This window comes from Lycorma delicatula, chromosome 8 (genome assembly GCF_047948215.1).
Source record: "Lycorma delicatula isolate Av1 chromosome 8, ASM4794821v1, whole genome shotgun sequence".
Classification (NCBI taxonomy): Eukaryota; Metazoa; Arthropoda; class Insecta; order Hemiptera; family Fulgoridae; genus Lycorma; species Lycorma delicatula.
Genome location: NC_134462.1, coordinates 27904025 through 27931667, shown reverse-complemented (window position 1 = coordinate 27931667; position 27643 = coordinate 27904025). Strand labels below are relative to the sequence as shown.

At 27.7% G+C, this 27643-nt stretch overlaps 2 protein-coding genes across 4 annotated transcripts in view; one reads left to right on the top strand and one right to left on the bottom strand.

Moving 5' to 3' along the window:
• Window positions 1-14791, top strand: part of LOC142328826 (tyrosine-protein phosphatase non-receptor type 1-like) — an 81724-nt gene extending 66933 nt beyond the window's left edge. The window contains exons 9-10 of one of the 3 annotated variants that reach the window (XR_012757365.1): window positions 5962-6119; window positions 12969-14777. Coding sequence is in view for 1 of the 3 variants with exons in the window: in XM_075372898.1 (XP_075229013.1) it covers window positions 5962-6037 (76 nt within the window). In the remaining 2 variants the exon portion in view is untranslated. Of the gene's footprint in view, window positions 1-5961 lie in introns of all 3 variants that reach the window. The other 2 variants (XM_075372897.1, XM_075372898.1) reach the window with 2 other exon arrangements.
• Window positions 14792-16677: 1886 nt separating this feature from the next.
• LOC142329240 (abasic site processing protein HMCES) lies at window positions 16678-27236 on the bottom strand. The gene is made up of 7 exons (XM_075373650.1): window positions 27087-27236; window positions 25903-26137; window positions 25637-25825; window positions 24142-24258; window positions 23405-23512; window positions 22648-22793; window positions 16678-17039 (listed from the first exon to the last, which is right to left on the bottom strand). The coding sequence occupies exons 1-7, from the start codon at window positions 27104-27106 to the stop codon at window positions 16943-16945; spliced, it is 912 nt and encodes a 303-aa protein (XP_075229765.1). The 5' UTR covers window positions 27107-27236; the 3' UTR covers window positions 16678-16942.
• Window positions 27237-27643: the final 407 nt, after the last annotated feature.

Here is a 27643-nt window from a genome sequence, read left to right as displayed (position 1 = left end):
TTTTTAGTACCAATAAAATTAAACAGTTTAAATCTATTAAAAAAAGAAAGTAATAATAATTCTGAACCACAAATATTGTTCCCTACTTTATGTAGTATTTTAATATATATATATATAATTTTTTTTTCTTATTTATGTATAAGTAGTATTCTATGTATGTGTAATTAGTAAATATAATTGAAATAATAATTTTAATAGTAATAATTATAGTAAAAATGTGTGATAAAAGGTTTATTTATTTTATTTATTATTACAGTATAATTATTAATTTTTAAGTCATAATTATTTATTAAATATTAGTGCAATTAATCTATCATTGAAATTTTAGTTATTTACTATTGTTTTTGGAATAATCTGTTGTAAAGTTGTATATACAAATATTTATTTATGGCTTTTTATTTTTATTTGGTTTTTACAATCTCAATAATGTTTAATATCAGAGGTTCATATTTTTAAAAGTAATTTAACAGAAGTAAACCAATCTTTATGTTATGTGTATTGTACATCAAAAGAGACTTTTTTGAAATTTAACACGTAATTAACTCTTTTTATTATAATTTCTTCCCCCTTCATAGAGGTAACCCACCATCATAAAATATTATCTGGATTTACAAAAAAACGTATTTAAAATTCATATAAAAATTTCAGTTTGTTAGAACATTTATTTTTCATTAGTAATAAACTTGTAGCTCTGTAAAGTAGAATAATATACGATGACCACTTTTCAACTTGGCAGATTACATATACATATAATACATGGAATACAAACAAATATGTTTGAGAGCATAGTGAAATAACATAGTTAAAAATTATTTGGTTTGGACACTTAAAAATATACGTTTATTTCAGTTTATAAAATTATATAATGAAATTTTTTAGTCATTAGGCATTGAATAGTTTAGTCCACTTTACCATCTTTCTCTTTTTAATGTTACTTTTAATCTTGTATACTTACTCATCTTCAATTTTACATTTTAAAAGATAAATGTGAAGTTTAGTTGTGCTCCTTTTTTTTTGTCCATTGTCATGTTATTAAAACAGATGACTAATGGAGCAGTTCGAATGATTATTGTTTGTTAAAAATACTTTAAATGCAAAAGAAAATAAAAATATTTTTAACACATTCACTGCCAGTATTTTAAATTCTTTATAGTTTGCATTTTACTGAATTAGCAATTATAATACTTAGATATGATGAAAGATTATGTTACTTTGCTCATGTGCAAAAATTTTGAAATGTTGCACTGTAATGTAAATAATTTCTTATACTATTATGATGTTATCTATAAAGTAACAAAATAGTTCTTTAATAAAAACAAAAAGTAGTCATTTGGCCTGTCAGCAACACTAAACTTTTTAAAAAATATATGAAATCTTGAAAATATTTCATGCATTATTTTTTACAAACTACATAAATATTACAAAAATTATAAAGTTGTGTTCAAAGCTATATTGCAAGCTTTTTGAAGAATTAATTTACATATAATGTAATGCATTTTCATCATCCATTGTTATGATGGAGAATACTTTTGGTAGAATAAAGATGTAAAAATCAGTGATTATAGTACTATTACGAAAGAAATTTATCTTTGATGGATTACATTTTACAAACTATTTAATGAATAAAAATTAGTTGTATACCATATTAAAACTTTTTTTGTGGTATTGTTATCAGTAGCTATTTATTTGAAGAAATCTGTAGCGATAATAGAAAATTATGCAAAAATAAATGAAATATTTTTAACCTTTTTCTTTGTAGTGCAATTTCACTATTTTGTAACGCAAGAGGTTTATAAAAAATTACTGTTTAAATGAATTAACAAATTTTTTTAATACACCGGTATTGTTTTTATACATTGGATATGTTCCACAAAACACAGTATATTAAAAACTGTGTAAAAAATTTAGTAAAATAAAGAAAAATCCCAGATAGGTCTCACTAAATAAAAATCAATCCAGGATTTAAAAAAATTAAATTTGTTATTATTTATTGTATCTAAATTTTATTCACTCCCACTATCAAACGGTAAGTGTTCCTGCACTTATTTGTACCAAATGCACGTTTGTTATGGAATTACTTTCAACGGTTGAGATATCCAGTGGTAGGGTACTGTTATTGGACCGATTTACAGGTTCACTCCTTTTGAACGAAAATTCAGTTATTGATCACTGTGGCTGTTTTTTTTTTGTGAGTTCTTTGTATGACTTGATAGTATGCCGTGCATGCAGTCAAATCTCATTGAAACTGCCCAGCTTGTTCCGTGTTTTATCATAATTTGTTAGAAAATGATATTCAAGTTCATTAGACAGTTTGAGGCCTTCCAGGATTTTATTCACCGTGATTGATCGTCGTTCTTCACGACTTTTCATAGAATTAATGGGATCATCTAAGATAATGTTGAGAACCTCCTCCCCGTTAAGAGCTTCATTTTCTTCCAAAATAGTGATCTGTTTTGTCAGTGTTAAATACTTGATCTGGCATGTATTCAATTATTAGCTGTTTTAGAAAGAAACTTAAGCATCTGTTTCTTCTACGGGCGAATTCATATTTTTTTATGTTATGCAGCAATGCATGTCTTGAGAAATGTGGATAGCCATTCTGTACTTCCAAAAAATTCAACCTTCTTTTTTTGTGAAGTCACCACAATATCATTTAACTCCTATTCTTTAATCTGCTTATTAAATCGTATGGCCATTGCTTGATAATGTTTGCCATGTAAAAATTCTTTTTTTCATGTTATCTTGTATTCATATTATTACAACCTTTTCCATTTTTTCTTTAATAACATCCTTGTGAATGATGATTTAGCGCCACTTTTGTACAGCAACATCACTTTTTTAAATGGTTCTCACTATTGCTTCATTCAAACCATCTTGGCCACAGTTACTGAACCTTATTCATTTTTAGGACTGTCCAAAATTTGTTTCTTGATCTCCAACAAAATTGCTTTTCTTTTAGTTTTTGTTGTTGCTTTATTCAAAATTTTAAAATTAATTTATATCACAGAATATGTATCAGGAAAGCTCACTGTCACACAGATCATGCTTAATGTCTTTAATGTTGGACTGAATTCAAACAACTGACTGCACATTTGCACGGCTCTTCACCATGTTTAACTTACCCCTGTCCAACATACCTTTCCACACACACTGAATAGTATGTGTATATAGTGTAAGGAGTGAAGGAAATTCTAAGAATGAATATTACAGATTTATAACCTTTTTATCATCTTCTTATTAATTTAAGTTAGTTAACAACTACATAAATACCATAATGGTTTTACAAATATACATAAATTCACTCTTATACATAAAATTAAATTATACATAAAATAAATTCACTCTTATACACTCATATACATAAATTCACTCTTTGCTATAATTTTCAGTATTGTTTTTATCATAAAGGAGATGGAAAAAGAAAATAAATTGTGGTTAATTAAAGCTGATATTAGATAAGAATGCAATAATTGCATTCTAATTGTTAGGAATTGTTAACCGTTTGAGTAGAAAGGGTTAAGGTTATATTTGTTATACTGGATACATTGTTAAATATATAATAACAGGTTTTTGTATATTCTTTTATTTATGTATTTTTTTTATTATTTTTTGAATGTAATTGTTTCAGAAATATTGAGTAATTTTTAAATAGAAAGATTTTACTTCCTATAATGAAATCTATTAAGAAGTATAGAGTGTCTAATTATAATTGGTTTACTGGAGGAAAATAATAGTTACCAAAAAGTATTTCTTAAAGTTTTGAATGTACAAAAATGTAATTTTTAATAAAAAAAATTTATGTTTAGAGATTTAACAAGAAAAATAATACTAGAGATTTAACAAGAAAAATAATACTTCGTAATTGATTTTAAAATTGAATATTAGAGTACTGCTACAATATCATATTTTTTATTAAATAGTTATTGAGATTAATTTTTCTTTCCCATTATTACATGATTTTACTTTTTATGTTTATCATTAAGAGCAATTATAGTGTAAATTTTAAAAATTTTCTTTGTATGTAGGTCTCAGATTTTTAAAAGTATTATTTTTTGATGGTTTATGAGTAATATTTAATCTGTAAAAAAATTAGGTAATTATGATGGATGCAAATCATACTTTATGTTAAAGGATTTGTGTGTTTAATGATCTTAACTATTAATATATAAAGATTTGAAGATCAGTTCAATTTGTTTATTGCAGTCAGATATAGTCTTAACACAGAACATAATGTTGGCTTCATAAAAGTATGTACCAACTATGAAGCTACTACTTTATTGCATTGTAATATGAACCTACTACAATGTAGTAATGTTACTGCTTATATTTATAAGTAATCTTAAGTGGACCGTTATATAATGAGCAAAATGCATCTAGAACTATGTGTATAACTATCGTTCAACTTCATTATTCTATGTTTTGATTTATATATATCTTATACTTGTTTGATTATTAATATTTTTCTGTGAGGAGTATCCATTTCATTTATGTTTGGAACTGAAAAAATGAAACTATATCATTGCAAAATTGGGTAAGTAAAGCCATTCCAAAAGCTTTCTGCATGTATCGTATGTCTCTTAATGTGTTCAGGGATCAGCAGTGATTTAAAAATACATATAGTCAGATTATTAAAACAGCCAGATGTAGTATGATATGTTAATGTTATATTTGTTATTGGCAACAATATATTTTCAGAATATTGTGTTGTTAATACTGAGATATGTCACTCCATGTATTTTCAGAGATACAGCCTGTCAATAATCAAGGTATAGCAAGTGTTTATGCCAATTCTAAACATAACTGACATGGACTTTGTATGAACAGTTAGTTAAAATTTTAGCTGCGTAAGATTATAATGCTTAGAAAATTCCAGTATTGAGTTTTGCATAGATGGTTTTTGTAACTGTGAAAGTAGTTATGTATGGTTAATTGCATAATTTCACAAAAACTCATACATTAAGTCATCATTTACACTATATAAAATATAATGTATTTTTTTTAGGGATTTCAAGTATAGATTCATTTTTTAGAATTTCTACAACATGGTGATGCAATATCAATCAAAACTCTGTTATGATTGATATTGCTACTTTGCTCTTCAATTTTAAGGAGCCCATAAGCCATCATATCAAGGCCTAGCTCATCATTATTTGTCAATTGAATAAATTACTGCATTCTTTGTTTTTATTTGTGTCATTTAACAGCATTAATTCTTGTTTGTGTAGTTAACACAGTTTTATATATATATATATATATATTGCTTTCTTACTGCTTCTAGGGATTTAGATAAATAACTGACCTACAACAATGCTAATCTTTTAATTTTTATACTGTAATTGTTTTAAGAAAGATTAGTACAACAGTACTATACCTTTTGTTTTATGTTTTATCCTTTACTTACTTTTGTGATTATTTAAATAAAAAGTTATGATTAAAATGAAAATAAAAAATAGAATTATTGAGAAAATTTTGACTTTTACCATTTATATAAAATTGTGTCTGTATAATTTTATATAAAAAAAGAATGATTTTTAATTATAAAGTGTGGTGTTAAACTTTCTTAATATTAGGAAATAATATTTTGAATTGTGAATGTTTTTTGGTGTGTTGCTTAGAGAATTATGAAAATAGTAAATTAAGTATTGTAGAATGCAAGTGTATTTTGAATTAGGAATTTGTGAAAGTGTTTGGTTTTGTGGTAAATTTTCTTGGAGTGATTTTTTTCAATAATGTAGGTGTGTGTGAATATTAATTTATAAAATGATGTTAAGTGGTAATAATCATTATTGATATAACTTCAATTAAAATAAAAATCACTAAGATTTTTTCAAAGTGATTTGTTATGAAATGTAGCATAAAATTTTGTATGCTTTAATAAACCTCATTTATAATGTAATTAGTATTTTTCTTTTTGAATTAATTAAATTGACCCTGACCAGTTTATATAGTATTTATTTACAGGGCACGCCGAGAGGGTCAAGAAGAGGATGAAATTGAAGATGGCTACACGAATGAAAAAGATGATGACAAACAGTGAGGAGATTGTTACAGTCAGCCATCGAATCCCACATCACTTGAATCATTGATATGATTGTGAAACCTGCTCACTTGGAATATTTGTAATGTATTTTTAACTGTTACGTGATATATACTTAAACACTTTTTTCCTGAGAAATTAATTTTTTAAATTTTCTGTTCATCACAGATTTTGGTTTTTCATTTTTATGTTTTTGGATTTTTTAAAAAAGATATGCCATAATGTTATAATGTGTATATGGTATCCATAATTATATATAATTTAAGTTTTTTATTGCAATAAGATAAATTATTTTTAATTTTGATTGTATTGTGATGTATATGTATCTTATGAGAAAACTAGTTTTATTATTTTGGGTAGTTTATTTTCTTTCCTCATTTTTAGTATTTCTTTCTGAGTATTAATATTTTTGAATAGTCAGTGCAAGGAGGTGAACAGTTTTATTTTTCCTTACTTTTACTATGAATTTCATGTTTCTTATTGTTTTTACTATGTTGAGTATTATTTTATAATTGTTTTAATGTATGTATGTACATACCTTTTTTTTATGTAACATAAACAGTAAACATCACATTCAATTAAAACAGTATGGTAGCTAATTAATTTGAATTGTTTATTTGTTAGGTATCTTAATCGTAATGGTTGTTGGTTACCCAGTATGAAATGCAAGGTATTCCTGAAAACAGTTAAGTCATTAAGAATAAGATACTTTTCTTTTGAGGATTATTAGTGAAAGTAATGAGTTATTAGTAAGTTTTTTTACTGCATTCACAGAGTTTAATATATTGTTGTACATTAGCATGCCAAATCCACTAAAATACAAATGATATTCTTTAAAAGTAACAGCTTCAGTCTGTTTGTCACTGTCACAGGAACTGGCTTATTAATTAGAGAAAGCAGCTCTGACTGGTTCCTCAGATGCTTTCACGGAAGAACTTAAAAAATGTAAAAAGCCACAAAATAATTACATCTTTCTGTTGCAAAAAATAGATTATGTATGAGGTCTGTTCAAAAACTATCTAACCATAAGCCCAGGAAAAAAATAGCTTCCCCAGTGATTTCTAATCCTGGTCTCCTTAAAAGTAGTCCCCTTGTAACTCCAGATTTTTGTAATTCTCTTTTGTAATGCCTCCTCCTGGTTGTCAAATTGGAACCCTTAAGTGGCACTTTCAGTTTGGGAAACAATTAGAAATCATAAAGGGTTTAATGAACCTAAGGAGTTCCATGCTTGACTAAGAGCTTTTGAGTTAGATGTAGGTGCATTACCATGATACACTTGTGACTTTCACACGTATAATTTCTTGCATCAGACTGCATCTCAAAGACAAAACAGAAACTCCAAATTGTTACTGCTTGTTGACAATTTGGTTTTCTGGTGTATTTTCATGATACACAACTCTGCAGTAGTTGAAAAAAGTCATCATCACTTCACTTTACTCCTCATTTGTGGTTTCTGGTTTGTATCTGTTCATCCAAGATTCATTATCAGTTATCATAGTCTTAAGCATGTTAGGATCACCACTGGCGTACTTCAGTGTGACCTGTGCAGTGTATGTCAAATGAATCTCTTTCTGTTCAAGTGAAAGCAGCTTTGACACAATCTTCACAGACATTCTGTGTATGCCCAAATCATCCATTAAAATAATATGTTCAGAACCATGACTAATTCTGTCATTTTAAAATTCCCTGATTTTATTGATTTTTTTAAAATTGTTCAAGGTTGTTAATGATATTTGGATTTCAACTTGTTGATGATCTGCTGTTATGGTGGCCACTTTCAACTGAAGTTTGGCTACTTTGAAAGTAGTTATACCACTTATGTAACTCTTATTGTTTTGTTCCTGAAAGACTGCTTAATCTTATGAATTTTTTGTCCAGGTAATATAAAGTTTTGGAGGAACTTGATGCAGAAACGTTGCTGTGTTTTATTATGGACAAAATAAAAATGCAACAAGCACCTGCCCCACTAACACATACACACACACTCTCACAGAGTGGCTGTTTGAAAACAATTGACATGCTCTTTGAGATTACAAAAAACATGCATATTCTGCACTCTTAACAAGTTATACTGTTTGTATTCAAATATTTTTTGAGAAAAAACATATGATGAAATACTTTTAAAATAAAGTAGACATTTGCTCACTTGATATAGGAAAATTTAAACTGACAAGGGCAGATTGTTAGCTTACAACAGAGTTTATTGATGCCCTTAAGCTGAGTGGTAGAGGACGGTCCTTCCTTTAAATCCAGATAAACTTTATATAATGGTTGCCTCATTACTGAGTAACCCCATTTAAAAATTTCTGTTTGGTTTAAGTGTCTTATTTGTATATTTGTACTGGCAGCAATCAAGTGGCAAGCATTCCATTCTCATAAACAAGAAGTTTCTGTGTTCAGTTGGTAAATTTTTTTTATTAAATTTTAGTTTTTTCTTAGCTGTACACTAATGCAGATGATTTTTTATTATCTGTAATAATATTTACAAGAATCTAGAAAAAAGCTATATGAATTTTTTGCTGATTATTTTTTTTTCAATACAACAATTATTAACCTAAAACAATATTAATTTTTTTTAAACCTATTGTAAAACCATTTACATTATTTATTTATTCAATGTTCTTGGTGACAAAAAAATATTTTTTATAATTATCATCTTATATACTGCAACAGGCAAACTAAAAATTAATATTAATTTATTTATTTAAATTTTTATAAAACAGAATCTGTTTATTTGTTAATCCTTCATTCTCTGTGTGAACTGTTTAATAATAAATAAATGACAAAATACAAATGGAATAATAACATCAATACCTTATTATTTATTAGTAAAAACTCTTTAAATTATCTCTTTTGGAACATTATTTTTTTCACCTCATGCTCTTTAAAAAAACATCTTTACAGTAGTACATGAAACAAACTGTGAACATTTAGTAGCTGTTTTTGTAGAATGTGCCTGTGCATATTTCCTTCCTTTTGAAGATGTATATTTCCTGTAACACGATACACACCTTCTCTTTGCTACCTTATTTAGTGATGGTGGATTTGTAATTACACTTCTTTATTTTTTTTCAAATGTTCCAATATTGATTCACTGAAATTTGTAATAGTTATTTTCCTTTTAGTTACAGTCATGAATAAGCAGTAGGCATTAACTACAGCAGTATTGTAAATAACATCAAATGCAACTTTCCAATACCACTTGAGTGACTTTATAAGAGGAGTGCAATAAGATACTAATTGGTCCAAAAAATCTATTGCTTACTTTCCTTTATTGTAACGTAAACTACTTAGGTTTCAACACAGTCATATCCCAACTTCTACTATATCACTTTTTTCAACTGTATTCAGCATTAAAATTTCTCTCTGATCTTTCCATTTTGTTAGTCACATTTTTCATTGTCACACTTCCTCCATTTTCAGTTTTTTACAAATAATGTCTTTTGCATTTTTTCTTATTTGCACGTATTGTATCAGTTAAGTGTGTACTCCTCTTATTTAGTGGAAGTGCAAGATCAATACTAGTGTACAAATTATGTGTGAAAAGAAGAACTCTTCCACAAAAGAAGAACTCCCATCAAATCCATTATAATATTTTGAGTAACATTTTTTCCCTACCCTTCTTTTTCAGCATAAACTTTCATTCAGACTGTATAGTAAGGAGATGAACAACATATTTTAAAACTTTTTATGCCATATCAAGGCATTTATTTTTAATAAATTATTTAAATTTTAGTCTTCCGGTGAAAGGAATGACTAATTGATCAATGACAACCTCTAATTCTGGTAACATTTATTAAATTTATACTCAAGTAAATTTATAAGAGGTTTTTTTTAAGCCTGGCATCACAATTATCTTCTTTTACAAAATGAATGTTCTGAAGCAACTGTTCAAATTTTTTTGAGCCATTACATTTGCAATATTTGTAAAAAATATATATAACTTGCTCCAATAATTAAATATTGCTGATAGTGTAAGTAATAAAAAAAATATAAAAAAGTGCTTAAGTGTAATAAAAAAGGAACCCCGTTACTTTTTAATGTTTACATAGAACTAGCAGTTAATGATGTTAAAGAACAAGTTAGATCCGGAGTAACAGTGTAAGTTGAAAAGATAAAGTTGCTATTTTGCTGATGATATAGTAATTACAGCTGAGAGTAAAAAAGATTTAGAAGAAACAAAAAATGGCATGGTGAAGTCCTATACAAAAACTATCGCATGAAAATAAACCAGAACAAAATGAAAGTAATTAAATGTAGTAGAAATAACAAAGATGGACCACTGAATATGAAAATAGGAGGAGAAAAGATTATGGAGGTAGAAGAATTTTGTTATTTGGGAAGTAGAATTACTAAAGATGGATGAAGCAGGAACAATATAAAATGCTGAATAGCACAAGCAAAACGAGCTTTCAGACAGAACTATAATTTGCTTACATCAAAAATTAATTTAAATGTCAAGAAAACATTTTGAAAGTATATGTTTGGAGCTTAGCTTTATAAGTGAAACTTGGATGATCAGAGTACCTGTGAAGAAAAGATTAGAAGCTTTTGAAATGTGGTGCTGTAGTAGAATGTTAAAAATCAGATGGGTGGATAAAGTGACAAATGAAGAGGTATTCTGAAATAGTCGCTTTGATATTGGAGGGACAGGTAGATGGGAAAAATTGTGCAGACAGGCAATGTTTGGAATATGTAAAACAAATTATTAGGGATGTAGGATATAGAGGGTATACTGAAATGAAACTACTGGCGCTAGATAGGGAATCTTGGAGAGCTGCATCAAACCACTCAAATGACTGAAGACAAAAAAAAGGTAGCTTAAAGAGACCCATGATATATCTCCACAAAGTTTTTTATTTCTTAAGTAGCAGTGTCAATCCATTTTTATTCTAACAAAATCAGAATTTTTTTTTTGTTAATTTTAACAAGGATATTTATTTGTCTCCAGTACAATATTATTCACAACTTCATCATCAAAAATAATGAAAAAAAAATCATATGAAGTACAATTTCAAAACTTTATCAGATAAAGTTTCAATAAGGATTGATTCAAACATCAGAATTTTTCAGGGGTTGTATAAAAAATTATTTCAAACCCCATTGTTATTACGCCACATTAAAATTTTAATTTAAATTGCCAATAATTACACTGCTTGCATCACTTACTTTGGAACATCTTCAGAAATGATAGTGTCGTCAGTATCAGTATTACTTAGTGAAAAGTTGGGATCTTCATCTGGGTTATCTTGAAAAAATCAATCACTATCACTTTCCATTAATGTTTGTTAAATTTCATTAACACCCATTTTAATTAAAAATAAAGGCACTGAAGTTAACTAAAAGAACTCACAGAAACACATTAACAAATGACAGCACAAACAAATTAGATGTGATCAGAAAGGTTAGCCAATTTGGAAATTTTATTCAATTAAATTTGTGTAAATGTATAACATCTGATTACACCAGGGAAGGTAAAATATTTGGGGGAAAAAATGTGGACTTTAATCCCGTTTCTCTGTTAAAAAATTACCTACAGATGAGTTAAATATATCATTATTTTAAACGTAATTTAGGCAATATAATGTAATGAGAAACGCATGAAAATACCTGTAGCAGTTAACGTGTTCTAAAATGGGTCCAAGTGTGAAGCTGGCATTCTGGATTTAAAGCAGGGGCCCTCTTCTTAACACCCTACAAAAAGGGCATCAATAAACTATTGTAATTAGTTGATAGTCTGCCCTGGTGAATAGGAGAAAATTGTCTTGAATTTTTTAGGGACTACCGATGTTCTAGATAAAATTTTGCTGACTCATTGCCCTTTAATCAAAATGTGTGCAAAACAAACGAGAATATTTTTGTATTTTAAAAGGGTGCCCAAAGGTGAGGATTTTTATAAATAAATTTCTGAATGTCTTAAAATTTTTATGTTCCACTTAAACTATACTTTTATAATAATATTTTTTATGTTCAGGTAAATATGCTGGCAAATTGATAAAAATAGTGAGGAATTGGAAAAATGCAACATTTAAAAAATCAGTAAGACAGTTAAAATTTAAACAGATCATCTGGTTTATATCAATAAAATCCTCTTGCCCTCTTTCACATAATATACCAATAATTTAGGTATGAATGTTACATTTTTGTTTCATTTTTTTGTTTGACAGGTTAATCAAATAATAGCAATTTTTATTCGAATAAAATTAATTTAACCCTTCATCTCCTGTAATAGTGGGACTTCATCTTATAGGAATAATGTAATCAACTCATATTAATTTTATATTATCAGGATTGCATATTCCTTGAACAGTGTTTATTCAATTTATAGATTCATTTGATACATTATTTTGCTTCTAACTGTTCATTGATTCCCCAAGAAATGGTATTTTAAACAGCACCTTAGTTAGTTTGTTATTCCATTAATAGTTTCTTATTTGGGGTTATATTAATTTTTTATTTTGTTTTGCGGTGAATGCTGTTAATAATTAGTGCAACAGTGACTAATATTTTTATCTAACATTATTTATTGAAGGGAAAAAACCATGTATTTCCTTTTTAGCATTTTTAAAAACTTTCTGATGGTATCAGTGCCTGAAAGGCAATAAAATCATTTATTGTGATTAAAGTATGCACGAGACAAGAATGTATTGAACTCTGGGAAAATCCAGAATTTGAAAATGGATTAGATTCTAAAATTAAAAATTTGTAAAAACTAAATAAATTAAAATTTTTTTAAAATTATGCTAGGAATAATAATAATACATGGATGTCATTAAAATCTTTTACAAATGAATTTATGATATAAATACAAGGTTTGAGAGTAGAGAATGTGCTTAGGTAAGAAGCTTAGATTTCTAAAAAACATTTTATAATCTTACTTCCACTATCTTCTAATTTAAAAACACTCCCAATGTGTTGTTTGCTTTTACAGAAATACATGTTACTTTCTTCATAAATGTTGAAAAAGAAAAAAATTTTATGAGAATGATTGTTCTCGTAAGAGTACTGCTGTCTTATAGGAGTGGCAGACGCAAGGATATGCTTTACTGAACAGTGTTGTCAGAGTTACTCATTTTTATATCTGTAATGTATTTAGTACACATTATAAAATGTACTGGGTGCAAATATAATTGGAATTCACCAAAAAAAGAGAACATCATAAAGTTTTCAAAGTAAACAAAGTGGGTATGATCTATAAAGATGACAAAAATATTTTAAATTGATCTAAATAAAAACTAGGATTGCAGTATATCAAGCATTTGAAAGACTGTTTTTTTAAGAGCTTTAATAAAGTTGTTAGTGTTAACATTAAATTTTTGAAACTTTATTAATGTGTGTTAATTTTAATTAGTAAAGTGAAAATTAGTTGCAGTAGTTTAAAATAATTATCTTTGATTTTTTCAGTGGGGATGCTAATTAAAATATAATCTGAGATTTTTTTTTGATAAACTGGAAAACTATTCACAGAATGTCATGATATTTTACTGTGTATTAATGCTTTAAAGTTAAATTTTAATACTATCCTTATTTTAATTTTTGGGAAAAAATTATACTGCCAAGATATCCTACAAATTGAAAAAAAAACTATTTTTAAAAAGTAGTTTGAATGTCTAGATTTTAATGAAACTTATTATTTAAGGTAACCTGTCTAACTTTCTCAACCTGAAGTAGGATTAATAAATAAATTGTTTATTTTTTAACTTATAAAGTTGTTATTTATTGCAGTTGTAATCTGTATTACAGTCTTATAATGACAGTTTTAAATGTGTTATAATATTCAACAATTTTTGTTGTGTATACAAGCTTTTCTAATTGAAAATTTTTATTTTGAGTACTGCTTATAGATTAACTGGTCTGGTTGAGAAATATAGTCATTACTACACTGTGTTCTGTGAAAAAGAAATTGTGTTTTAAACAAACTGCTGTGGTGCAATGTTGGCTAATCAAATATTATGTGTCAATAACATTATTAATGAGAATTATATAGATAATGTACTACTAAGTTGCTTATGAAATAAAGTGCATCTTGTGCTTTCGTACAGTTTACCATAATGTTGTATTTCTCACTGTTATCACAAAAAAATGTATTAAATAGCTCTTACACTAAAAATAGCTTATAAATCAAAATACAACTATCAGTAAAGAAACTGAATTATAGTGGGATGTATTTTTCAAAAATCTTCTTCTCAAAGTGAAAAATATTTTCTGATATTTTCACTGGGAAATATGCTGCTATCCTGCTATTTTAAAATTTTCAACAGTACCTGTACCTAGCTATTTCTTATAAAGAACTGATTTTTCTTAAAACAAACAATATATATTTAAAAGTATTTTGTAAATCTCTATAATCATTTAACCTTTAATGTTAAAAATTGTAATAAATTTAAAATCAAATCTTAGATTTCCTTGTCAGATATACAATTCAGTATTAGTCACAGACTCATGATTTCATGTTGTATGATTTTATTACAGGATATATGCATTTACCTGATTTTTATAGTTGGAATGTGAAAAAAAAAATTGTCACCCCTTAATTTTTGAGGTATAGGCCAATAATCTATAGAATTTTCATAGATTTTTATTAGAAAATACAAAAAGAAGTAGTGCAATAGTCTCTATCCCCTCATCATACTGCCAGCTTAAAATTTAGCCCATTACTTTTGAATGCTCTTATTTGTTATAATTAGCCTTTATTGTTTTCTAAATACTATTGTATATTTCTCATCTTAAATATAATTATGTACTCATTCTTTTTTTAATATTTTTATATTTTGATTGCTATCTATGGATAACTAACATAAGATGTAAAATATGTTTCATAAATGTTTTTCATCTCTTTTTGCTGATAAAAAAGAATCACAGAATCTTGTTTGATAATTTGTTAAATAAGAGTTATGTTTTAAAGAAAACAGTTTTTAGTACAAAAAAGTTAAAAAGTGTTATCATAATTAAAGATTTTTCTCATAGCAAATACATGTATTCTGTATAATGCAGTAACAGGTATAATTTTTTTTTTTTTAATTTAGTTAATAGACTGACTATATTTAGTTTAAAAAATGTATTAATACAGCTAATATTTTAAAATACTATTATTATCTGGTGTGGTTTATGTTAGGGGAGCATTCACTTAAAAATCATGTATATCAAATTGGTAGACCTGAACCACTTTAGTATTTGATTATTACACCAATAGAAAGTTATCCCATTATTTTATTGCAAAAGTAACTAAATTTATTGTTTTTAAAATTTACTGTAGTTAAACTTTTAGGAAAATAAACTATTAACTGCCTGCAAACTTGGCAGGCCCATTTTAAATAACTAGAAATAGACTAAAGTATCAAAATCTAAACTAATTGTTTTTTAAATGTAAATGCATTGGACTTTGAAACCAACAAACTATGTCCATATCTGTTTTAGTTGCTGAGGTATCATGATTTCATGGAAAGCATACAAATTATTTCAGATTTGACAGATTATTTAAAATATGCCTTCAGAAGATTTCTGTAAAACAAGCTCTTGTTTTGGGTTTTAATGATTATACGTAATAATACGAGGGACGATCAGAAAGTAAGTTACACCCCCTATATGAAACAAACACATATTTGACAATTTTTTTTTATTGGACCAAAAACTACATATTTTTATCTATTTTTCTTAAACACTTTTCGTACACTTCCTTCAGTTCATCATCATTAGTGAAACGCTCCCCTCCCAGGTCTCACATGAGAGAACAGGTGGTAGTCGCAAGGTGCTAGGTCAGGGCTGTAAGGTGGATGAGGCCATACTTCCCACTTGAATTTTTTGTAGTAACTCCTTTATCACATGAGCTGAATGAGGAGTAGTGTTGTGAAAAAAAATTACCTCATCACTCAGTCTTCTGCGTCTTCGAGCTTTAATGGCTTTATGAAATTTTTTTAAAGATTCAGAATTGACTGTTGTTTCTCAAGTCATAAATTCACCGTAAACAATTCCCCCAGAATCAAAAAACCGTTTGAAAATGTGGGGATGCTTTCACTTTTGGCTGCGAATTTTTGTATCTCCATTCATGTGATGCTCTCAGGAGTGTAATGAAGCACCCTGCTCTCATTGTCTGTGATTTGTTTCAAAAACTGTGGACCAGTCCTGGAATAATGTTGAAGAAAAGAAAAAGTAGACGTAAAACGTTGATATTTGTGATTGTTGGTTTGTTTACTTACAAAGTAAACAAAACATGGTTAAGTGCAGTTGTCAGTTAACAGATGTTTTTGGGAACTTATGAGAGTAAGTAACCAAAAACCTTTTGTTGAAAAATCAATATTTCATGAAATGTAAAATTAGTAGGCATATCTATACGAAAAATGTTAAGAAAATCTGATTTCATTACAGAGATACTTTTCTTTTAAACTCTAAAAGCACATTATATATAAATTGGATAGTAATGACAACAATAATTAAGAATATTATCTTATATGATTTTATGCTGTGAAAGATTGCAGTCTAATACAGTATTACAGAGTACTTCATAACTGTAATATTCCATTTTACCTTAATTATTTAACTATTTTATAAATGGTAAAGTATTTGATGGTATAATAAATAATATTTTACTAATGAATTGTTGGTTGTCATCTCAAAATAATAAACCTTATATGTTTTTAAGAAAAAAATGTATTATTTTTAATCACTTTGCTTAAAAAATAACAATGTTTTCACTTACACTATTTCAATGAACATTGTGAATACTTTTCTTCAATTATATGTTAAATGAAATATGAATACAGTTACGAATGTTTTGAATGTATGCCACATATAATTATCACAAAAACAATATAACTGTGAACATTATTTCTATATAAATTTATATTTTATTTTTACATAATTTCTGACCTTAATATGAATCTAGTAATACGTAATCCAGTGAGAGTTTTAGTCTGTGCTTTTTTTTTTTTTTGCTGATGGTGACATGGAACCAGTTTTTAACCATGACATTAAAGCACTTGACCCTTTCTCATTTGGCCTTTTGCTATTAAAAGAAGAAAAGTTATTAGTATAAAGAATTGTTACCTTGATTAATATAAAATATAGAACATGTAAATAAAAATTATCATTCATTATAAAAAAATACAGTTATTAAAAAAAATTCAGTCATTAAATTCAGTTATCCGACTATTAAAGTAGATCTTTCTTTAGATCTGAATTATGAGAAAGACTAGTTAGCTTGTAAATGTGTTATGTGGTGTTTTCTTTGATCAATTAAATTATAACTTAATCATTTCTTGTAGAATCAAATAAGTGGTTTTTTCATATACCATAAATGAACAGTATCATATATTGCATTAAAAAGATAATTGATATTTGTGACTGAGTATAGTGGATCCAGAAAGATGCCACTGTTTGTATATGAGAGGTCTGTAACTCTAAGGCTAGTATTGTATCCAAAATTGTACAAGAATAAATAAATAAATAAAGCAGTTTTTTGCTATGCATGAATGGTCAACATCTATCTTGAAACACTTACAGTATAAAGGAATGTTTACAGATTAATACTCATTTCCTCTCCAAATCTACCTTCTGTATGTGAACTGGTTACTCTGTATCCTTGCTTTCTCAAACTTCAGTACCTTTTTTAAAATGTAATAAGTATGATATTATACATTAGTAAATTTGCAGACTACTATAATATAATGTGTTTTACGCTTCATACAAACATAGACCTGGAAATGCGTTTTCAAGTTGTGGCCACCAAAAGATTTCATTCAAATTTCTGCTCTCAAGGGCTAAATTAATGCTATTATAACTCTACGATTGAAATTATTCAGCAAAGTTAGTGGTTTTATATGCATATTTACCTGAAAAAATGGATCCTAGAATAGTATTTCCAGTAGTTTCTGAAAAAATTGTTGAAAATACCCAAAAAATTGAAGTAAAGAGCATTTTTTAAGTTACACTGTAATAAAATTTTTAAAAATCCATTTTTATAAAAAATCAAACAGAATAAAAAATTCTGATACTCTTGTACTAAAAATAATGAATTAAAAAGCATAAAACACATTGTATGAAGGATATCTCTAGCTGGGAAATTTCTCTCCTTAATGCTGGCGAACCTGTGTCGTTCAAGACTGTGCTAGTAATGTATACACTGTATTGTTGTCACATTGTAGTATCTTTGATTACGTGTGAGTTATTATGTTATAAAATGAATAGGAAAATCAATGTTGCCGCCAACTGTGAAATTCGTGGTCATACGTTTTTAAACCATTAAACGGTAACCTGGCTGGAATTCATAGGCAGTTGGTTGCTGTGTACGGTGATAATGTAATGAATGAAAGAGACGTTCAAAACTGGTGTGAAAGGTTTAGGCTTCGGAAAGTTTTGTGCACACTGGGTGCCGCACGACATAATGAAACGTTACAAAAAAAGTCGAATGGAATCTGCTTTGGAATTTTTGATGCACTACACAGAAAAAGGTGATGAGTTCCTTAATTCAGTTGCTACTGGGAATGAAACGTGGATTTCATAATACACGCCAGAGAGAAAATGGCAGTCAAGTGAATGGCGTCATCCTCAATCACCAACCAGACCAACAAAGATCAAGCCACAGCCATTTAAATGCAAACCAATGGCCACAGTCTTTTGGGATTGGTTCGGCATACTGCTGACTGATTTTATTCTACGGGAGAAACCTACTGCGAAACTCTACATAAGTTACAGTTACAGAGCGCCATTCAAAATTGGAGACATAGGTGGCTGACTGATGGTGTTGTCCTGCTGCATGGTAATGCAAGTTCACATGCTGTGGGTCTGACACATGATTTACTGAGAATAATTGGATGGGAAATTTATGATCACCCACCATAAAGTTTAGACTTAGCTCCTTCTGATTACCATTTCTTTGGGAAATTGAAAGAATTTTGAGTGGTAAGCAATTCATGGGTGATGATGGACGTAAAAATGCTGTTAATCAGTGGCTAAATGGACTGGTGGCAGAAGAATACGACGAGGTATATTGAAGCTAGTGTATCGCTACGATAAATGTCTTATTTCATGCGGCAATTATATAGAGTAGTAGTTCAAGGTACGTAGTTTAAGAGAAATAAAAAATATTTTTAACAATGAAACAGTCTTTACTTTAGAGATAACTATTAAATTTTAAAAAAAGTACTGAAGTTTGAAAAGGCAAGGGTACAGATTAACCAGTTCAATCACTACTAGTGCACTTCACATACAGTAGTGCAAGGTGGATTTCCAGGCCTATGTTTGTTACTTACTATTTTTGCAACTTGTTAATGTTTTTCATTATTCTGATGTGAGGAATTTGCCTATAAAGTATACCACAAACTTCTTAGAGCAGATCAAACAACAATAAATAAATTTTAAAAAACTTTTTAAAATCAAACCTTTTTTTTTTACTATGTTAAATGTCCGAGAATTTTTTTGCTGTGTTTTTGTGAAGCAACTGTACTTTTATATTAGTATAGAAATAATCATTACATATACGGTAGAATTATAAGATTCAAATTTTATATTGATACTTTAATCAAAGTAGCGATAAGTAAATTAGTATTTTTTAAACAATTCACCAGAACTTTCAGATGTTTATAGTTAACACAAAATATCAATCAGTTTGTAGTAAAAAAAACAAACATTTACCAGTACTGTGGAGGCTATAAATAGATGCCAACTTTTCTCATTTTTTGAATGACCAGACCAACTACATTAAAAAATTTATTAATTCTTGAAAATTTGGATGACATAAAAATCATCAGAAGCAACTGAATATCGGTTTTGTGGCTGAAAATGGGTTATTACTATTACTAAGTTCAAGTGTCAAATGTAGTATTTGATAGGATTCAACAAGTGAGATATCTTTAGCCCTTGGGTAATACTGTCTTAATTTTTAATAACTTACTGTACTTTTTATAAATGAAAAAAAAATTATCATTTAATCACTTCAGAATATAATACACCTAAAACCAAATTTTATGGTTTTAGGAGTGAGAATGTAAATTCAGTATAATCAACCTTTAAGCATATTGTGGAAACTTAAATAAAATGCCCTAATCATGAAATGTTTCATGGTTTATGGTTTTATATTTGAATTTGTAATATAACATTTTTCTAATGTTTGATTCTAATCTAACATTATTTTTATTATAACTGATATGTCAGGAAGTTTTCACATAAAAAAGTGATCTCACCAATGAAGATTTTTTATATTAATGAATTCAAAACATGAGTTTATTAGAAAGTTTGCACTTCTTTCTTATAAAGGCTGTCTGTTATCTAATGCTACTCCGATCAGAACTCCTGTGGGAGGATTAGTAGGTCATAGGGGTATAAGAGGGCTTAAAAAAGAAAAAAAAAACAACTGAAGTAAAAATATTTGTTTGATTATTATGTTACTAATGTAATATTACCGAACTTACATCTTATTTTACATATCCCATGTACATTATTTTTATGGTATCTATATTTTTTATGTAAGTGAAATGCTTTATTTGTTTTTATTTGATTTTTAAAAACTTATAAATTCAATTCTTATCTCAATGTTTAATTATTACACAAATAATGAACTTAGTCAGTGTATATTACAAGGAATAATATATAACGTTCAGATTAATAAAAGCATAATAAATTATTTGAAAAAAATACAAATAATTTAAATTGTACATATAAAAACAAATGTGATAAGTATATACACACATCAAACAATGCTTCTCAACACATAATGACATTAACAATAACTGAATCAGAAAAAAGAATGCAGAAACACTTCAGACTGTCAGAAATAAATTTATAAAAATTGTATTATAAATAATAAAATTATATTTATAATGATTCCTATTTGGTCACTGCATGACCAAATTACATTGCGTATGGGTTGGATTGGCATAGTGCTGTGACCGACACCAATCTATGATGTAACCAAATTAACTTCATATGTGAACTAACAGCTTGCAATTGATGTAATTACCTGTTTTTTATTCATTAATGTAATTAATAACATTGCTAATAATATTTCTGCCTTTGGTATGAATATATGGTTTTCTCATATTTACAGACTTGCCCTTGTTTACGGTCTTAATCATTGCAAAATAAATGTTAAAAATAAAATGAGATAGACAGTAAATTAAGAAAAAACCTAGTAAACTGAATTTAATCAAAAAATTTCATTAATAAACTGCAAAATTAAATGTAATATCTATCCTGAATGCAAGCAGTATTAATGAAAATAATAAAAGTTATATTTATTAGTAATAATAATAATTAATATACATTGTAACTGTAATAGATGCTTGTAATGAGTATACCTGTAACATATGATTGTTGAATCAACTAACAGTTTAAAGCCTAGTTGGAAATTTTTCCACATGCAGTGTTAACTGTTGACTGTGTAATAGTTTATGAACAGTGCAATCTATTTAATAACTTTATACAATATTAAGAGAAATTTTAAACTGTTTACATTACCCTCTTTAGGATTATGAAATTGGACTATTCTCAATTAATATGAAAATACAAAAGTTTCTTTTATTTTCAAATAAATTATTACTGCAGTTATAATATGTCAAGAGAGAATTAAAAATATCTTTGTATCGAACGTTGTGTCAGTTCGTGAGTTCTATTGAAACTAGTTTTCTGATGATTCATTTCTTAAAAAAAAAGATGCTTAGTCAGCTAACTTACAGATCTAGTATTATAATGATGGGCTTCTAATCAGCTGATGTTATATTTCAATTCCTGCAACTTTTTCATTTTGTGTTCCTCATTAAAACACAAAAGGGATAAGGATGAAAAAGCTACCATGAACTCTGTTAAGTTTACTGAAATGTAAGTTGTAATGGCACATTAAGAATAAACTATGCTAACATTTTTTAAGACATAATACAAATCAGTTTTGAAAAAAATATTTTAAAATCATTCTTTAGGAAATTTCATTACAACAAATTAGTTACAAATAAAAAATGTAAAGTATTCAATGGCAATTCCCATATAAACTGAGGTGTGATTAACTGACCTTACCAGTAACATGGTTATAGAATTGAAACCAACTTTATGAAGTTTATACTTTTTTTACAAATACAAATGGATGTTCGTAAAAAATCCATGCTAGCACAGATGGATGTTAGCATAGTGTGCTACTGGAAATACAAACATAACAACATCTTATTAAGATTTTGTACTATTATTAGAACATCTTGATGGCATAAATTTCTCAGTTTTCACATACAAAATGTAACTGTTTTCTGACAAAGTGATCCTTGTTTGTTATTTTATACATTACCCTGGTGATTACAACCACATCTTTTTCATAACTTTTAAACAGATCTGAAACTGTGAATTGCTATTTCATTAAGGAAGTTGGCTCAATTTTTCCATGGAAGAAATATTAGTTAAATAGAAAATTGAAATTGCTGATAATGTAAAAAAAAAATGTAAAATGAATCATTTTTATTTATTTCGGAAGGGGATTCTTGAAGTTTAGAAAAGCTTGAGTATTTACATTAACATAATAAGAAAATTGAGGACTGAACCTTAGACAAACACATTGATTATTATATTTACCAAATGAACTATGTTGGTTGATCTCAACAGATTTTGTTCATCAGTTAATAAAAATATCAACTTACTTCAAATTAATTGGTTTACAGCTATCTGCTTCTTTGTATCTGGAGTTACCCATCTTTGTTGTGACAGGATGCCAATGAAGTTTATCTGTTGGTTTCAGAGCATTAAGTGCATTTTCTAAAGGGTTTCTTTCAACATCCAACCATTCCTAGAAATTGTAAAAAGGGTAAATTTAAAGTTAAATTTAATCTTTACAGATTAAAATTATAGAAAGTGTTAAATGTAATCTTTGTAGCATATTGTAATCTGTATTTAATACAAATCTGTTAATAGTAAATTTTTGTTTATTTAATTATGAATAAACTTCACTGTTTTAAAGTTTAGTAAATACTAATTATTATTTGAGAATTATATTTTTAAAAATGGACTTTCAGTTTAAAAAGAGGATATTTTAGAAAAGACTGTTGTGAATGGTAGTATAGTAGAAAGTAACTGTTAATTGTAGAATTAAAAAGACTAAATATGTTATTGTAAATTAGAATAGTGTATTCAGACAACAGTATTTGAAAAACCCACATAGACTCTAAAATTAAGAAATTATTTTTGTTAAGTTTTGGGTAAAGAAGATTTGAGTAATGAATATTGTTAACTGAAAGTAGAGATTGTAAGTAGTAGACCAAAAAATGGCATGGTTCAATATTTTTATTTAAATTAAAAATCTTGTATTTTTAAATTAAAAATCCTGTATTTTTAATTATAAATGAAATAGATTTTAATATTAATTTATCTGAAAGCTTTGAAACAAAATATTCTGCTTACTTTAACTGCTTCTTCAGAATCTAACACAGCAGGCATTCGCTCATGAAGCCAAGAAAAGTGTTTGTTTGATTCCATTGTTATTATGGTACAATTAGGTACAACTTCTCCCTGTAAATTATTTAAAAAAAACATTCATGTAACATTTAAAGCAATGAACTTACTTTATAAATATTTATTATTAATTTCAGTGCACATTTATGATAAGAATTATCAACAATCAATGCAGGGATGGCTGTCTTAAAATCTATATGAGATTAACTCTGCCTATCTGATCAGTCACTCTGTTACTTTATTTGTGCATTTGTAATATTATGATTTTATTATTTCTGAGTGTATAATTTTCTACTGCATATAATTAATTAAGTTAATGTATGTATGCTAAATTATTCACTTTATAGGGATAAAAAAGGTAACAATTTTAAAATTATCATGAAACTTTTATCTCCCAATGATTGAAAAAAAATAATCATACAAGATGTACTAGAATTATGATAGAACATAAAACACTTCCTGATAAATTTTGAGGTCTATTTAATTTCAATAACATAATTCCATACAGACAAAGAGAATGTATCATTACTTTTGTTTTATTTTAATTAGTGGAATAAAAATAATTAGTAGAATACTTTATCCAAATTTATGTATCAATGTTTATAAAAATAAGTTATGAATTTTACTACAGTCTCAATAAATTCATACACACAGATTACTCTGGAATAAATATGTATTTTAATTACTTTAGGTGAAGTCCAGATATCAAATACACCAGCCATTTTTAAAACTTCTGGTCCATTCCAGCCTTTATTTTCACCCCACACTGCTTTTTCCCAGCAACTTGCTTCCTCAACTTTCATCTGTAACATACAATATTTTCAGTAAAGATTTTTGGTAATATTCAAAGTATTATTTTGACATGTTAACTATGAACTACAGGCTGATTTTTTAGTCCTGTTACCCAATTGTTAATGTCTGGTAATTTTTTTCTAAGAAAGGGAAATTTTGTTTTGTGACACGGAAGTTGGTAGCGCTACTCAACCGGTATAGATACAGCAGAACAACAAGTTTTCATTCTTGAACAATATTTTGCTATGAAATTATATGCGAGTGTAAAATAATCATTTCAGATTAAATTTATTGGTGTTCCTCTGCCAGAAAAATGTCAATTTCTAGGCTAGCATACCAATTTCGAGAGACAGGTAGTGTTTACGACAGAAAACGTAGTGGTCGACCAAATCGCTTGACAGATGATTAGAGAATGTGAAAACAAGATTGCTCAATTCTCCATGGAAAAGATTACGAAAATTTTGCACGCAAGTCGGTTTGTCATATTCGAGTGTTCAGAAAGCTGCTAAAAAATTGAAATTGTATCCGTATCGCGTACGATTAGTCCAACAGCATTAGCCGCCAGATTTAAACAAGCGATTGCAATATTGCTGTTGGTTTAGTTCTCTCGTAAATGATAACGGAATCAAATTTTTAAACACAGTGTTCTTTAGTGATGAAGCTTGGATCCATCTGTATGGTTATGTGAACAGTCAAAACTGTCGAATTTGGGCGGTTGAAAATCCTAACACTTTACAAGACAAATCTTCGCATCCTGAAAAAATTGGTGTGTGATATCTCGTCATTGTATAGTCTGTATACAATGCATTGTATAGTCAGTACAGGAATATTATGCTCCAATTTGTGTCCCTTGAACCTCAAGAATGGTATTGCTGGTTTCAGCAAGATGGCGCTACATGCCACAAGTCTTCAGAAACCATGGATTTTCTGCAAGAGTTCTTTGATGATCGAATAATAAGCAAGGGCTTATGGCCTCCAAGGTCCCCAGACCTCACATCTCCTGACTACTTTTTGGGGGCTATATTAAGTCTGAGGCCTTCAAAAACAATCCTTACACTACTGATGAACTTAAAGTCAATATTACAGACTTAATCAAGAATATTTCCAATGCAACTCTTAAAAAGGTTTCTGCTAATATGCTTAAAAGAGTTTGTGTGTGTATAACCACAAGGGGTGGGCATTTTGAGCATATTTAACAATTATGTAAGTAATAGCTTTTTATTAAATATCTTTTGCAAGTAACAAATACATTTTTTTATTCCACCTAAATGTCCCTTTCTTACATTACATTTAAAATTGGGTAACAGGACTAAAACATCACTCTGTATAATGAATAACAGTTATTATTTTGCAAATAAATGCTAAAAATATTATTAATGTTAAACTTACACCTTCATCTTGCTTTACATAAATAAAATATGGCTGTTTTGCACCTGCATCCTTCTTCCATTCATAAAATCCATCGCTTATAACCACACAACGTTGTCCTTTTTTTAATGGATTTGAATATAATCTTGATTTTGCAAGACCTTCTAAACGAGCATTATTAGTAGATAGCCCATGTTTGTTATAATCACCCTGAAAAATTCATGATAAAATTAGAGAAATACAAAAATTGTATTTTAAATAAAAGTTTCAAAAGTAAATTTAATTACCTTATGCCAATTAGGTATTAAACTCCAAATCATAGGTTGTAAAATCTGCTCTGAGGAATTATCACAGTGTTTACCAGAAATTAATACTGGTACCGCTTCTGTTGGTGCAAGATTTGAAGATGGTTTAAATTCCAAATTACTATTTGCATGCTGGATCCAGTTTGGTTGTTCAAATTTTCCTGTTTTATCATTAAAATATCCAGTTGCTTTCTTGTAATCATTAGAACATCTGCAACTATAAAAAAAATTACCTAGACATTTCATCTATATAAATCAAATCTTAAAAACAAGATAAAGGTTTAAAAACTATAGAAAATAATTTGAGACAATGATCATAGTATGTAATTTTATCAGATGTTTTACATTTGATAAAAGGAATTTAAGGCAAGATATGAAAAATGGAATATTCATTAACCATTCCAGTCAGGTAGGGCATCTTTTCATAGACTACCAATTTCCACTGGGCTAATGACCATATTTGTTGTGCCTGCTCTTTCATATCAAAAAACAAAATGATTATAACAAATGAAACTGTATCTTAATGACATACCTTATTGCATACAATGCAATATCTACGCTAAATAGTTAAAAATAAAATTTCTACAATATTTTAAAATTAAATACTGTAAGTAAATGTTCTTTCAATTGTTCAAAATAATTGTCAGCAGATAAAAAAAATTAATGTTAAATAAAAAACACAAAAAATTAAGACACAAGCATATATATAGTCTGTATAGTTTGGACTATATTGTTAGATAAATCTTTCTTTGAACAAAGTTAAATTATTTCCTGTCTTCTTATGAATACAGGTTGAACAAATTTCTTGTTGTGTTTTCTTTCATTACAACTACTAATAATTACATAATGAATGAAAATTACATCCGGTTATAAATTTTTACTTTTTTAACAGTTCTTGAAGAAAGTATACAAATCTTAATTATTTACTTCGTTTTTTTAAGTGGATAATAGTTATCGCATTGGAGTGGTAAAGAGTATAAGTAGTAAAATTTCATACTTTATTTTTAATCGGAGACATATCTAATGACAAAATAAACTTAATTTATAAAAAATGATTAAATTTTGCGGTAAGAAATTTTCGGAATATTAATGGTTTACACGTTACAACCTGCACATAATTCCTAAAATAATACACGAAAATCAACACTTTATTACTTGCAACATACCACGCAGTACGGCCGCACATGATTAGCAATCTATTGTAGCCAGAATTTAACTTTTAACTTTCTAGTACTTAAGTCAGCGCCAAATACTGGTTACAGTTTACAATCATCTGTTTATTACTATACAAGCCTGCAACCTATTTGATTCATCGTAACTAAACAATCAGTAAAGCAATTCACGAAAAAACCTAAAATTTAATTCAACCAGAAACATTTTTTGATATATATAATTTTTTTTTTTTTTTTTAATAAAAGTAAGTATAAGTTGTCATAAATATTATTTTCAAACTGAATATGTAGAGTAATAAGTTCGAAGGGGAAATTGGAAACTTACAAAAAAAATGTAAAACCAGTTCCTTAGTTTGGTCTAGTTTTCTTATTATTGTAGTTCCTGTGAATGTCTACAGTTATTGATAGCTTTCTTCTGTTATATAAAAATATATGTAGACTTTGTGTTAGTGTAACGGATAGTTTTCATATTTATGGTTAAAATAGTTAAGTATTTTTCCTCTATGTATTCGATACTGAACATTGGCTGAAAATGTACTACATCGATATAT

Bases quoted from the DNA above. Each gene is read 5' to 3' on its own strand.
- LOC142329240 (XM_075373650.1), bottom strand. From the start codon at position 27,106: ATGTGCGGCCGTACTGCGTG. The intron at 26,138-27,086 runs GTATGTTGCAAG...TTTTTTTTATAG, and splicing joins ATGTGCGGCCGTACTGCGTG to TTGCAGATGTTCTAATGATT. The intron at 23,513-24,141 runs GTAATTAAAATA...AATAATTTACAG, and splicing joins ATATCTGGACTTCACCTAAA to GGAGAAGTTGTACCTAATTG.